General features: G+C 41.4%; 1 protein-coding gene across 1 annotated transcript in view; it reads right to left on the bottom strand.

Annotated features, from left to right (window-relative positions):
* Positions 1–12,897, bottom strand: part of DNAH11 (dynein axonemal heavy chain 11) — a 313,588-nt gene that overhangs the window by 83,807 nt on the left and 216,884 nt on the right. Inside the window, 4 exon segments of the mRNA XM_060020402.1 lie at positions 3,141–3,275; positions 9,288–9,389; positions 11,059–11,241; positions 12,117–12,260. Of these exon segments, the coding sequence (XP_059876385.1) occupies positions 3,141–3,275; positions 9,288–9,389; positions 11,059–11,241; positions 12,117–12,260 (564 nt within the window).

Genomic DNA, 12,897 nt, shown 5'->3' on the forward strand with positions numbered 1-12,897 from the left:
TCAACACTGATAATGGTCTACCTCTGGAATTTTTTAATATGTGAAAAACTCCCATTTGTTTAAGCCACTGTAAATCAACTTTTCTATCACCTTCAGCCAAATGCATTTCTTTTTTTTTAATTTTTATTTTATTTTTTTACCATGTTTATTGGAATATAACTGCTTTACAATGTTGTGTTAGTTTCTGCTGTATAACAAAGTGAATCAGCTATATGTATACATATACCCCCATATCCCCTCCCTCTTGCATCTCCCTCCTACCCTCCCTATCCCACCCCTCTAGGTGGTCACAAAGCACGGAGCTGATCTCCCTGTGCTATGTGGCTGCTTCCCACTAGCTATCTCTTTTACATTTGGTAGTGCATATATATACATTCCACTCTCTCACTTCGTCCCAGCTTACCCTTCCCACTCCCCACGTCCTCAAGTCGATTCTCTACGACTGCGTCTTTATTCCTGTCCTGCCCCTAGGTTCTTCAGAACCATTAATTGGTTTTTTCCCTTAGATTCCATATATATGTGTTAGCATACAGTATTTCTTTTTCTCTTTCTGACTTACTTCATTCTGTATGACAGACTCTAGGTCCATTCACCTCACTATAAATAACTCAATTTCATTTCCTTTTATGGCTGAGTAATATTCCATTATATATATGTGCCACATCTTCTTTATCCAGTCATCTGTCACTGGACACTTAGGTTGCTTCCATGTCCTGGCTATTGTAAATAGAGCTGCAATGAACATTGTGGTACATGTCTCTTTCTGAATTACGGTTTTCTCAGGGTATGTGCCCAGTAGTGGGATTGCTGGGTCGTATGGTAGTTCTATTTTTATTTTTTTAAGGAACCTCCATACTGTTCTCCATAGTGGCTGTATGAATTTACATTCCCACCAACAGTGCAAGAGGGTTCCTTTTTCTCCACACCCTCTCCAGCATAAAAGGGGAAATTGACAGTAACACAATCATAGTAGGGGACTTTTAACACCCCACTTTCACTGATGGACAGATCATCCAAAGTGAGAATCAATAAGGAAACACAAGCTTTAAATGATACATTAAACAAGATGGACTTAATTGATATTTATAGGACATTCCATCCAAAAACAACAGAATACACTTTCTTCTCAAGTGCTCATGGAACATTCTCCAGGATAGATCATATCTCAGGTCACAAATCAAGCCCTGGTAAATTTAAGAAAATTGAAATCGTATCAAGTATCTTTTCTGACCACAATGCTATGAGACTAGATATCAATTACAGGAAAAAAAATCTGTAAAAAATACAAACACATGGATGCTAAACAATACGCTATTAAATAACCAAGAGATCACTGAAGAAATCAAAGAGGAAATCAAAAACTACCTAGAAACAAATGACAATGAAAACATGATGACCCAAAACCTATGGGATGCAGCTAAAGCCATTCTAAGACGGTAGTTTATAGCGATACAATCCTACCTCAAGCGACAAGAAACACCTCAAATAAACAACCTAACCTTACACCTAAAGCAATTAGAGAAAGAAGAACAAAAAATCTCCCAAAGTTAGCAGGAGGAAAGAAATCATGAAGATCAGATCAGAAATAAATGAAAAAGAAATGAAGGAAACGATAGCAAAGATCAATAAAACTAAAAGCTGGTTCTTTGAGAAGATAAACAAAATTGTTAAACCATTAGCCAGACTCATCAAGAAAAAAAGGGAGAAGACTCAAATCAATAGAATTAGAAATGAAAAAGGAGAAGTAACAACTGACACTGCAGAAGTACAAAGGATCAGGAGAGATTACTACAAGCAACTCTATGCCAATAAAATGGACAACCTGGAAGAAATGGACAAATTCTTAGAAAAGCACAACCTTCCAAGACTGAACCAGGAAGAAAAAGAAAATATAAACAGACCAATCACAAGCAGTGAAATTGAGACTGTGATTAAAAATCTTCCAGTAAACAAAAGTCCAGGACCAGATGGCTTCACAGGCGACTTCTATCAAACATTTAGAGAAGAGCTAACACCTATCCTTCTCAAACTCTTCCAAAATATAGCAGAGCGAGGAACACTCCCCAACTCATTCTATGAGGCCACCATCACCCTGATACCAAAACCAGAGAAAGATGTCACAAAGAAAGAAAACTACAGGCCAATATCACTGATGAACATAGATCCTCAACAAAATACTAGTAAATGCATTTCTAATAGTGCAGTTCCATATTTTTAGGTAGCACTTAAATGAAAAGTAACAGTTTTATTGAGATTTAAGTCACATATCATGAAATTCATCCTTTCAAGTATTCAACTGCGTGGTTTTTAATATATTCACAGATCCGTGCCATCATCCCTAGTAATTTTAGAGTGTTTCCCTCACACAATAGAGAAACTCTATTCCCATTAGCAGTCACTCCCAAACTCCTGCTCCCTTGTCCAACCCCTGGCAACCACCAATCTACTTTCTGTCTCTATAGATTTACCTATTCTGGCCATTTACTATACATGGAATCATAAAACATGTGGCCTTTTGTGTTTGCCTTCTTTTACTGAGCATGATATTTCAAGGTTAGTCCACATTGCAGCATGTATCAGTAATTCAATCCTTTTTATGGTCAAATACTATTCCACTGTCTGAATATATTAGACATGGGAGAGCAAAAAGATCTGTGACTTACTGATGTCAAGGACCATATGTTTTTCTACCACTCATGTTCAAAGTGGAGAAAGTTAATGAGATTTTAAAAATCTTTATTTAATGGAATAACTATTAATATTAGTGTAGCAGTCACCTGTAAAAAGATGTCAAAGAAAACCAATAAACCAAGCAGGCTTAGCTTGAGGTAATGTCTTATTGGTAGAACTCAATTGCAAATGTGTACTAAAAGATTCAGACCTCTGTTATCTAACAGCTGCCCTGAGTTTATAACAGATCTTAGGAAAACCACTGAGTCCATGGCTATACACTGAAAAACACACAGAATCCATCACTTATTCCTTTCGGTAAGCTAGAACTACTGTGTGAATGATGATTATTCCCCTTTGTTGTTGATTCCATGTTTAGTTAGTCCTTATTGACCACAAATAAAGATAAAATCCCCCAAAGCTGATTCTGAATATTTCAGTTAGAATTTTGGAAGAAAAGGATAACTTGCCTCAAGTTCCTTGACAAGTCTGTTAGCCAGTTCGATAGTTTTGTTGGTTTGGTTCACCTCTTCTTGACACCGGACTTTCTCGGCTATTGCTTTTTCAAATGAAGCTGTGAGTCTGCTCAGATTTCGATCCAAATCCTACAACAAGAGTCAAAATTAACTCGTGAGCTATTTGTAGATAAAGTGCAAACATTACAATCGTCTTGAAACACCTACGACCTGAAGGTAAATGAAATGAGCCTCTTTCCCTCCTTTGACCTTTGCCCCTGAGAGCACACACATTAGGGAAGAAATGTATCAGGGCTACCAGGCAGTTTTCTCGCCTTCCTCCTGCACTGGGCAGAGTGTAGACAGCGACCAGGGTGAGTGGATGTGCCCTGCTGACTCAAGCACACCCTGCGTGCCCTGTCCCCTCTCTTGGGCCTACACCTCACCCTCCGTCTTCGTTAGGGATGACGGGCATCTTCTGGGTCTCCACCTACTGACTCTCTTTCCACTTCTCAGTGGTCTATAACTCAGGCGACAAAGAGCCCCTTTAGACCTCAGCAACCTGACCTGGCTTGGCCAACCAGATTTTCTCTTCTGGAAACTTGGGACTGAAACTCAGAGGTATGTCACTGTCTTTGGCATCGTAAGACCCAGGAAGATGTGTACGTTTTGGAGGGCTTCATTTAGAGAGTGACCATCTTCCACCAGGGCCATGGGAAAGCAGGGGAAACCATTCCTGAGAACAAGAAAGAATGAAAAGATAGCACAGTGAGAAGTCACACAGCCCTAAACACGTTCCCGGCAGCTTCCCATTTCCTGGATCTCATGCCTCCTGAGACCTAGTCATACACTTTTTTACCTCAGAGTTCCATGAGTCATCCTGGTCTCCTTTTTGGCTGAAGGTTTGCTATGTGGGTTTCTATTATGTATAGCCAAAAAAGCCTTGACTAAGATATCAAGTACTTAGGAGACTCCTTACTATATCATCTTGCTACCTGCAAGTTCTAACAACCCTAAGGAAGATTTATAACATTGTTTTTGTAAATACATGCAAAGTTCCAAGAGACTTTAATAAGTAAACTTGTAGTACGTACCATATTTATAATTTAGAGACTGCCGCTATTTGTCAATGACCCAATTATTACATTATTATTTAATTTATATCATTAATTAAAAAAGAAAAAAGTGTGCATCATATTTAAGGTTTACAGCCGAAATAGGTCAAATTTATGAGAAATGGGAGGCGATATTACACATTAACGGTTAGAAGTCAGGTAAAAATGAATAATACCTGGAGGTATATTTTAGGTGATTGAAAGTACTTGTGGTTTTATAAAACACAGAAGCTCATGTAAACTCTGGTATCAGACACCCAAGTTCGTATTTGGACTCTGCTATCAGCTAAGCAGCCTCAGGGTGGGCTGTCTACTTAAGCTCTCCATGCCTCACTTTTATCATCTAAAAAATGGAAACAATAATGTTACCCAATTCATAGGGTTGACCTAAATATACATAGAACTAAGGTATAAACTCTTATACTGGTTCCTTTCGTAAAGTTGGGAAGGGGAGCTGGGTCTTGGGAGACCACAGGCTCTCGCACTTGTTTCTCTGCCTCTTGTGAAGAGGCATTGACAGCTCTTGTTCTGGATTATCTTCTGCAAGATGTTTGCACAGCAAATAGGCTTAGGAAATAGAGACAGTGTTTCTTTCAGGGGCAGAGGACAGATTTGCTTCCTGACCAGAACACTAAAGAGATGTTTCCCTGTGGGGCAAAGGCTGGGCAGCTTTACTCGCTGCCTTCTTTATATGGGGCATTTTCTAAGCTTGGGATTTCTCAGCTGTGACACAAAGCCACTGTGAACAGCCTCAGCTGGTCCACTGTGCGTCACTCCCACGGGAAATGGCAGACAAGGGAGCTGAGGCACGCACGAGGCTCATGCTGCTTGCCGTGCTATGGGTAACAAAGTTCTCTGCTCTCTGACCCACGCATCCCGTGTCTCACGTCTTCTGCCGGCATCTATGAAACTGTGGCAGGTAACCTGGCAGCCTGTGAGTAGGGTAAAATCTTGGTCCCTTCACAGTTCCTGACAGGCCCTGGCGTTTCAGGTTCTAGAAGTAAATGGAGTGAGGAAGGAGGGGCTTAGCCCGAACACCTCAGCCCACCAGACACCCTAAAAACCAGTGTTCTCCAACTTAAGTGTGCATCAGAACCACCTGGAGGGTTTGATCAAACCCAGATTCCTGGCCTCCCTGCCTGAGTTCCTCATTCAGTGTGTCTGAGGTGGATCTGAGAGTCTGTATATCTAACAAGTTCCCAGGCAACACTGATGCTGCTACTGGTCGAGAGAACACACTTTAAGAAACACTACCCTAAAGAGACCGAATTTGGACTTTTTCATGGCCATTCGTAGGCCCTGTATGCTTGAAAGACAAGATGGCCTTTTTTCCCCTCCAGCTCAGCAGTTTGTTTTTTTCTACTCAACCTTCAATATGAGGCCATCTTTTAGTCTGAAACTAGAGATAAAGACTTGAAAGAACAAAAACACAGAGACTAATACTGGTTAACAAATGCATTTCCATCACAGCGTAAGTGCTGAGAGACACAGCCCTGCTTTTCTAGGTGAGATGGCAACAGGAGGCATAAGACAAGAAGGAGGGAAAGCCCAAGAGGGAGGAAAAAAGAGAGGCTGAAGGAGATGAAAGCAAAGCTAGCAAAAAGCATCATTTCACCTGGGCTCAAACCTTGATTTGACTGTGTACCAACAGAAAGAATCTATGCAGAGTTTGTCGTTGACTTTGGCATGACCAGTCTTCATAGAGAATTTTTTTTTTTTTTTTTTTACTTCAGGGTGTAGTGTATTTCCTACAAAGGGCATTCTCCTATACAACCACAATATAACCATCAAAACCAGGACATGGGGGCTTCCCTGGTGGTGCAGTGGTTGAGAATCTGCCTGCCAGTGCAGGGGACACGGGTTCGAGCCCTGGTCTGGGAAGATCCCACATGCCGCGGAGCAACTGGGCCCGTAAGCCACAACTACTGAGCCTGCGTGTCTGGAGCCCGTGCTCCACAACAAGAGAGGCCACAATAGTGAGAGGCCCGTGCACCGCGATGAAGAGTGGCCCCCGCTTGCCACAACTAGAGAAAGCCCTCGCACAGAAACGAAGACCCAACACAGCCATAAGTAAATAAATAAATTAAAAAAAACAAAAAACAACAACCAGGACATGAACACTGACACATTACTACCATCTAACTGAATGTTGGAGGGAAATGCAGCCAGAGATTCTGTTGCATTAATAACTACTCTCTGGAAATCCATTCTTGGAAGGGGGATGGAAGGGACCAATCTACATAAAGACATTGCTATTGTTACTCTGTCTTCTTTTCTCTGTGTCTGCAAACTTAGTTTTGCAGCTTATTAATATAAGAACCTCTGCTTCTACCGTTGGTCTTTGAAATCAACTGAGATGAGCAGTTCTTTTCAGCTCGTTGCAGGCTGTGTCCAAAAGATGACTAGTTCCACAACCACAGAAAGTCTTAACTTTAGAATCACACATGAGCATTCTCATCACTTTTCCATGAACATTAACTTGCTTCTAATATCTACATAAAGCCATTAATAATAGATGACAACATTTTTCTAAAGGTCTTAGTCAAGTTAACAGTGAGAGCTTTGACCAATGAATGAAGCTAAATTTAATAAAATTAATATGTTTTTCCTAAATTTGTCTAAATCAGCTGTCATCGTTGTTGACAGTCGTGGCCCCAGACATAATCAGGCCAAGTTCAAGTCCTGTTCTATAAGAAGCTGGGCTTGGCTGCCTGGCCACTGTGAGCACCAGAGCCCAGGTGCGGTGATGGCGGAGTTCACCTGCTCAGAGACCAATTGCAGGATTTCCTCCAAGATGGGAGCATCCTCCTTCAGGTCTGCCCTCAGCTCCCACTGCTCCTTATTCTTCGCACTCCCATCGGACAACCTCTCTACACACATGATCTTCACGCCAGCGACTCCCAAATCTATGTTGCTGAGCCAGGCTTCTCTTTCAAACTCTAGTTCTGACCCCGAACATCTTCACTTGGGTTTTCTACACAAAGAGAGTGGGAACGAACATTTATGAAGCATCGACTGTGTACAGTACACTGAATAGCACCTCGATGCACCAGAATTTATAGGTGGGAAGCAACAGAAACCACCTCCAGCTAATTTAGGCTGAAGGGAACTTCCTCAAAATGGGGGAGCTCTTCCAAGGAAGCGAAAGGCAAAGAACTACACATAGGCTCCCGGAGCTCCAGGGAGACTGGGGAATAGCAACTCTTGGAAAGTTTCAACTGGACACTGTCTCTACAATGCATGAACTCTGTTTTCAGTTTTATTCTTTGGCTGATGATTCAAATTCTAGAGCCGGGGGTGGGGGGCAGGCGGGGAATCAAATCGGCAAAACTTGGACCACATACCTAGTCATCAGCCGTGACAGGAAAAGGTACCCTTGGTCAAAGTCCTACCTGAGTGTATCCAATGAGGAAAGATAATTCCCCAGAGATACACCAGGCTGTTCTCACCCAAAGTAGGTAGGACTGGATTCTGGGGAGCCCCAAATCACAAATGCCCACCTTGAGAGTTAGCTGTTATTATCACTATGTTACAGTTAAGAAACTGAAGCTCTGAGGATTTCCCTAAGTTGCCAGGGTTACACAGCCTCATCGCTCTGACTGCATTACTGCATGCTACCTTGTCAGGCACCTCTAACTCATCATCTCTATTCTGTACGCCTCCCCCTCCCTCTCTATCCTGTCAGCAGCCTTGAATCTATCTCGCCGTCTCCACTGCGGCTGCTCCTGCCTTAGCTGAGGCCCTAACAGGACCCACTGCAGTGCTTCTAGTTTGTCTTTCTGCAGCTAGACCCCCTCCCTCCAGCTTCCATTCAGTCGATGAAAAGTGAGTCATTAACATACTAAGATCTTTCCAACGCCCAATACCACAGGTCAGATGAAATTTAAATTCTGCAGCACGAAAGGCAGAGAAGGCTTTTGCTCACCTTTTGCTTTTGCTCACCATTACTTCCTGCTATTCCTAACCTTCCCCCAAACCCCCATCTTCGGCATCTGGCCTACTAGGACTCTTCAAGACTACCAACTGCTTCTTCCCTCTTTTTTTCATTCTTTACCAGGAATACCTTTCCTGACCTAGTTATCCTGGTGACTTGCAAGTAATTTTCACAGCTCCTGTCAAGTACACCTTCATTATAAAACTTTCTCTAATTTCTCTGGGCTCTTTTCTGGCACTCCTACTGCACTCTAGATATAGTCATATATATACTTATAACACTGGACTACAATGACTGGTTATATATTTGTAAAAACAGTCATGGTGATAATCTTTGTAGTTAGTGTTTTCTAAGCACTTACTATATGCCAGGCACCATGCGAAATTCTCAATATGAATTCATATTGATTACTAAATTCTCAATATGAATTCATATTGATTACTAAATTCCCAATATGAATTCATATTGATTACTAAATTCCCAATATGAATTCATATTGATTACTAAATTCTCAATATGAATTCATATTGATTACTAAATTCTCAATATGAATTCATATTGATTACTAAATTCTCAATATGAATTCATATTGATTACTAAATTCTCAATATGAACTACTGTCATTTTATCCTCACGATCCTAAGAAGTGGATGCTATTATAATACCTCCTTCACAGTTGAGAAAAAAGAGGCTCAGAGAGGTTAACTAACTCGTGCAGGGCAAAACAGTAAATACTGGAGCCTGGATATAAACCCAGGCACTTTGGTTCCAGAATCCTTGCTTTTTAATCACTGTGGGCTACACTCTTTCTACTTAATTAATACATAGTTAATTAACACTTGCAAAGTTTATTAACGCTACATAGTTAATTAACGCTTGCAAAGTTTCTTAAGTGCAGAAACCATCAAAGTTCCCACTTTTCCAGCTCAGTGTCCAGCATACAGCAGATACGGAATATGTACTGAAGGAGAATATAAAGGAATACATCCATGAAAGGTCAAATTCCTTCCTGTTTGGTAGGTCTCCGAGGTGGTCCTCTCTGAAAGTGGGATCCTAAGGCGGGGAGGGGTTCCATGTCTCGGGAACTTCTTCAGCGTTAGAGTCTGCACTTACCGCCAGCTTTTTCCTGATAGCCTCTAGTTTTTCAGTAGCTGCAGCCAGTTCTAAGTTTGCTTGGGCTAACGCTTGCCGTCTGGGCTCCACATCACAGTAGACCTGAAAAGCCACGTGGGGGTTATTTCACGAGGTAATAAAGATGGCAAAGACAAGTAATCATTCAGTCTTACGTTTGCTGGAAGCTTTACAATTAAAATCTCTATGTGACCTAGAAATTTGGTGTTTATTCTTAGCCATGGTACTACCTAATGGCAGAACAAAAACCCCCCCAGCCTACCAAGTCCTCTAAGCTTTCTACTGTTTATTCATTTATTCTGGACATTAGAGTTACAAGCACCTGCATAAAATGCTATACACGTCAAATACCATTAAGATACTAAAATTAGTTTTTCATAAAATTTGGAGATAATCCTCATATCATCAGAAATTGTAGTGCATAGGAACTACAGCTGAAGGTGGGATCAGGTCTAGCCTTTAAGGCAGAAAAGCTGTGTAGACAAATTCTCTGAACCCAGAAAGGAATGTGGGAGATGTCCTCACCCAGTATTAACCACACTTTCTTTTCTAAGTTCCTGGCCACCTTAAATGTTATTTGAATGAGTGGTTTAAGCATTTGAGTGGATCAATTATTCTCCTGTTGGGGAGAGAGAAAGGAAATTAAATTTTACTTCCTATTTTATAGCAAAATGACACAGAACACAGCCACGGTCTAGCTCTGGGCTCATCTTTTCACCTAGGATGTGAGGCCAGCACAGCGGTCAGGTGTGTCATTATGGGGAGAGGCTGCCCATCAGCTGTGATCTGTCTGCAGTCTTGCCTGATACAGGCTTCCACTAAAGAGATGGAGAGACTGACAGGGTCCTATTCCTGTGGGTCTCCTGTGTAAAGGACATAATCCAATTTTCTGAAAATCATTCTGGGAATGACACTGGCATTTCCTCAGCAATTCCATCTTTGGGTATAACACACAACCTCCCAAGACAAAAAGGAGACAGTTCCTCCCAGTGGAGGGCCATGTACTGTTCCCTTTTTACATCTAGTCCTTTGCAAAGTTCTTGGGACATAACTGACGGACAAGTATTTGATAAATAAATATAATTAATAAATAAATATAATTAATCTACCCAACATGCTTTTATCTAATCAAATCAAATTAATTGCTGCTATTTGATCTAAAGAAGCTACTCACTCGGGCTTCCCTGGTGGTGCAGTGGTTAAGAATCTGCCTGCCAAGGCAGGGCACATGGGGTTGAACCCTGGTCCAGGAAGATCCCAAATGCCATGGAGCAACTAAGCCCGTGGGCCGCAACTACTGAGCCTGCGCTCTAGAGCCCACGAGCCACAGTTACTGAGCCCGCGTGCCACAACTACTGAAGTCCGCGGGGCTTAGAGCCCGTGCTTCACAGCAAGAGAAGCCACCGCAATGAGAAGCCTATGCACCGCAACGAACAGTAGCCCCTCTCACCGCAACTAAAGACAGCCTGCATGCAGCAACAAAGATCCAACACAGCCAAAAATAAAATAAATCAATTAGTTAAGTAAAAAAAAAAGCTACTCACTCTACCCTAAAAAAAGATAGTTTCCAACATTTCAAATATCCTCCTGTAGAGAATTCTGTTTAATCTGACACTTTCATGTCTCATTCTTAGAACTTTATCTTATTCAGATAATGTTAAATTATTTTACATTTTTTGCTGGCCTAGAAATTAATATATGTACGGCCCTTCCTGAATAACACCCGTAAACCATCTGATCACAACTGATATACCTCATAGAACTTAATGATGTTGATGACCCAGGCACAGAGACCAGCTGCTGCAAAAGATTTGGTCCGAATCAGGTTTGGGTTGAACTCCGGGTCTTTCAAATACTGTTCATTCACCACTTTTAGACAGTTCTCTGGAATGTGCTCTTTGTCATAGTTAATTAACGCTTGCAAAAAATCATCCACCTGTAAGGCAAAAAGACTTATTGCAATGAGCCATTTGGGTGGCAGAGAAAATTCCAAGATCAAAAGTTAAAATCAGCTTTTAGGACTCACATTACAAAGGCAAAATTGGTTTGACTTTTTCAGTGTTTAGAGTATAAAGTTAGAATTAGCAATGGACACTTTTAAAATCCCTTCTATCCCAGGGTAAAATATTCAGTCCCTGCACAGGAGGCATTCACATTTTGAAGAAAAGAAAAAGAAAAACACATACCCCAAAATCCCTTTGCTTCACCTTCGTGTACATTAGTAACATTTTTCCAGCATAAGACATCCATGTAATTTTCTCCCTCCTACACTTAACTGCTTTAATAATTTTGAAAATAATTAGCACCCTTCCAACGGCTGCTGGTGTTGACTTAGATGTGCTACAACCCTACGCTAATCTCCAACTTGGCAAACAGAAATTCTAAGTCTAGAGAACATACAGCAGATTACACTTAGCAAATATGAAGATGATTTTTTTTTTTTAGCAGTTGGGAATTTTATAGCTTTCCTCTTTCTCCTCAAATTGTGTTTTTTCAAAAATTTATTTTTTTCAAGTATAGTTGATTTACAATGTTGTGTTAATTTCTGCTGAACAGCAAAGTGACTCAGTTATATGTATATATACATTCTTTTCGTATTCTTTTCCATTTTGCTTAATCACAGGACATGGAATATAGTTCCCTGTGCTATACAGTAGGACTTTGTTGTTTATCCAATCTATATATATAATAGTTCTTATCTGCTAATCCCAAAGTCCCAGTCCATCCTTCCCCCACCCTTGCTGTCAAGTATAACCACAGAACTGAACAGAGAAATTGTCGGGATTTTCATGTTGCCGGGCTGCCTGATACCTTTCCCATGAAGACTTTAGCTGCCTTCCAACTCCGGTCTTTTGGCACTCTGCCCCGGGGAGCCAGAAGGACCATCACGGCTGCAGTAACGTTGGTAACTGCATTTGGAGGGTTGGGAAAGGCTTTCAGCTCAGTGAGATTGACCTGAAAAAAAGCACACACACTCTCAAGACCAGGAGAGGTCTGGTTTCTCAAGACCAGCTGTTAGGTCATCAAGCTGGTCTTCAGTGGATGGTCTTTTCCACCCTCTCCTTTCCACACCAGTCTCGGTTGGGCAGTTGTTGCCGCCCACCCGGGGGTCCCACCACCGTGGAACTCCAGGAGGTTCAGTTCTTGCTGGGAGCTTTTCTGGTACTTCGGAAACATCACTGCCCTTTCTGGCTTCCAAGTAAATTTATCTGCCTGACCTACCAGTCCTGCAGAGCCTTGCACACTGAGTCCAGGGAATTTCATAAACATATAGGTTTTAAGGTATTTATGGGTCTATCCCACCTATGGAATATATTTGCCTTTTAACCAGGCCCTCCCAGAAACAGAGTCCCTTAGTTCAGAGTCTCTTAGTTTTGTTTTTCTGCTTTACATGCACAAAAAACATCTTCTATTACACTATAATGACTGTCAACTGGGAAGATGCCCGCATAGGCTGAACCTCCTTTCTGCGTTCCTCCTTAACCTCCACAGGTCAGAATCTTGATTTACTCAACAGATGGTATTCATGGGATAAACCACCAGTATCAGGACAAATACTTTGGAGCAAGCATTAGTATCTATAAGAAGTATA

Source organism: Delphinus delphis, chromosome 9, assembly GCF_949987515.2.
Source record: "Delphinus delphis chromosome 9, mDelDel1.2, whole genome shotgun sequence".
NCBI lineage: Eukaryota > Metazoa > Chordata > Mammalia > Artiodactyla > Delphinidae > Delphinus > Delphinus delphis.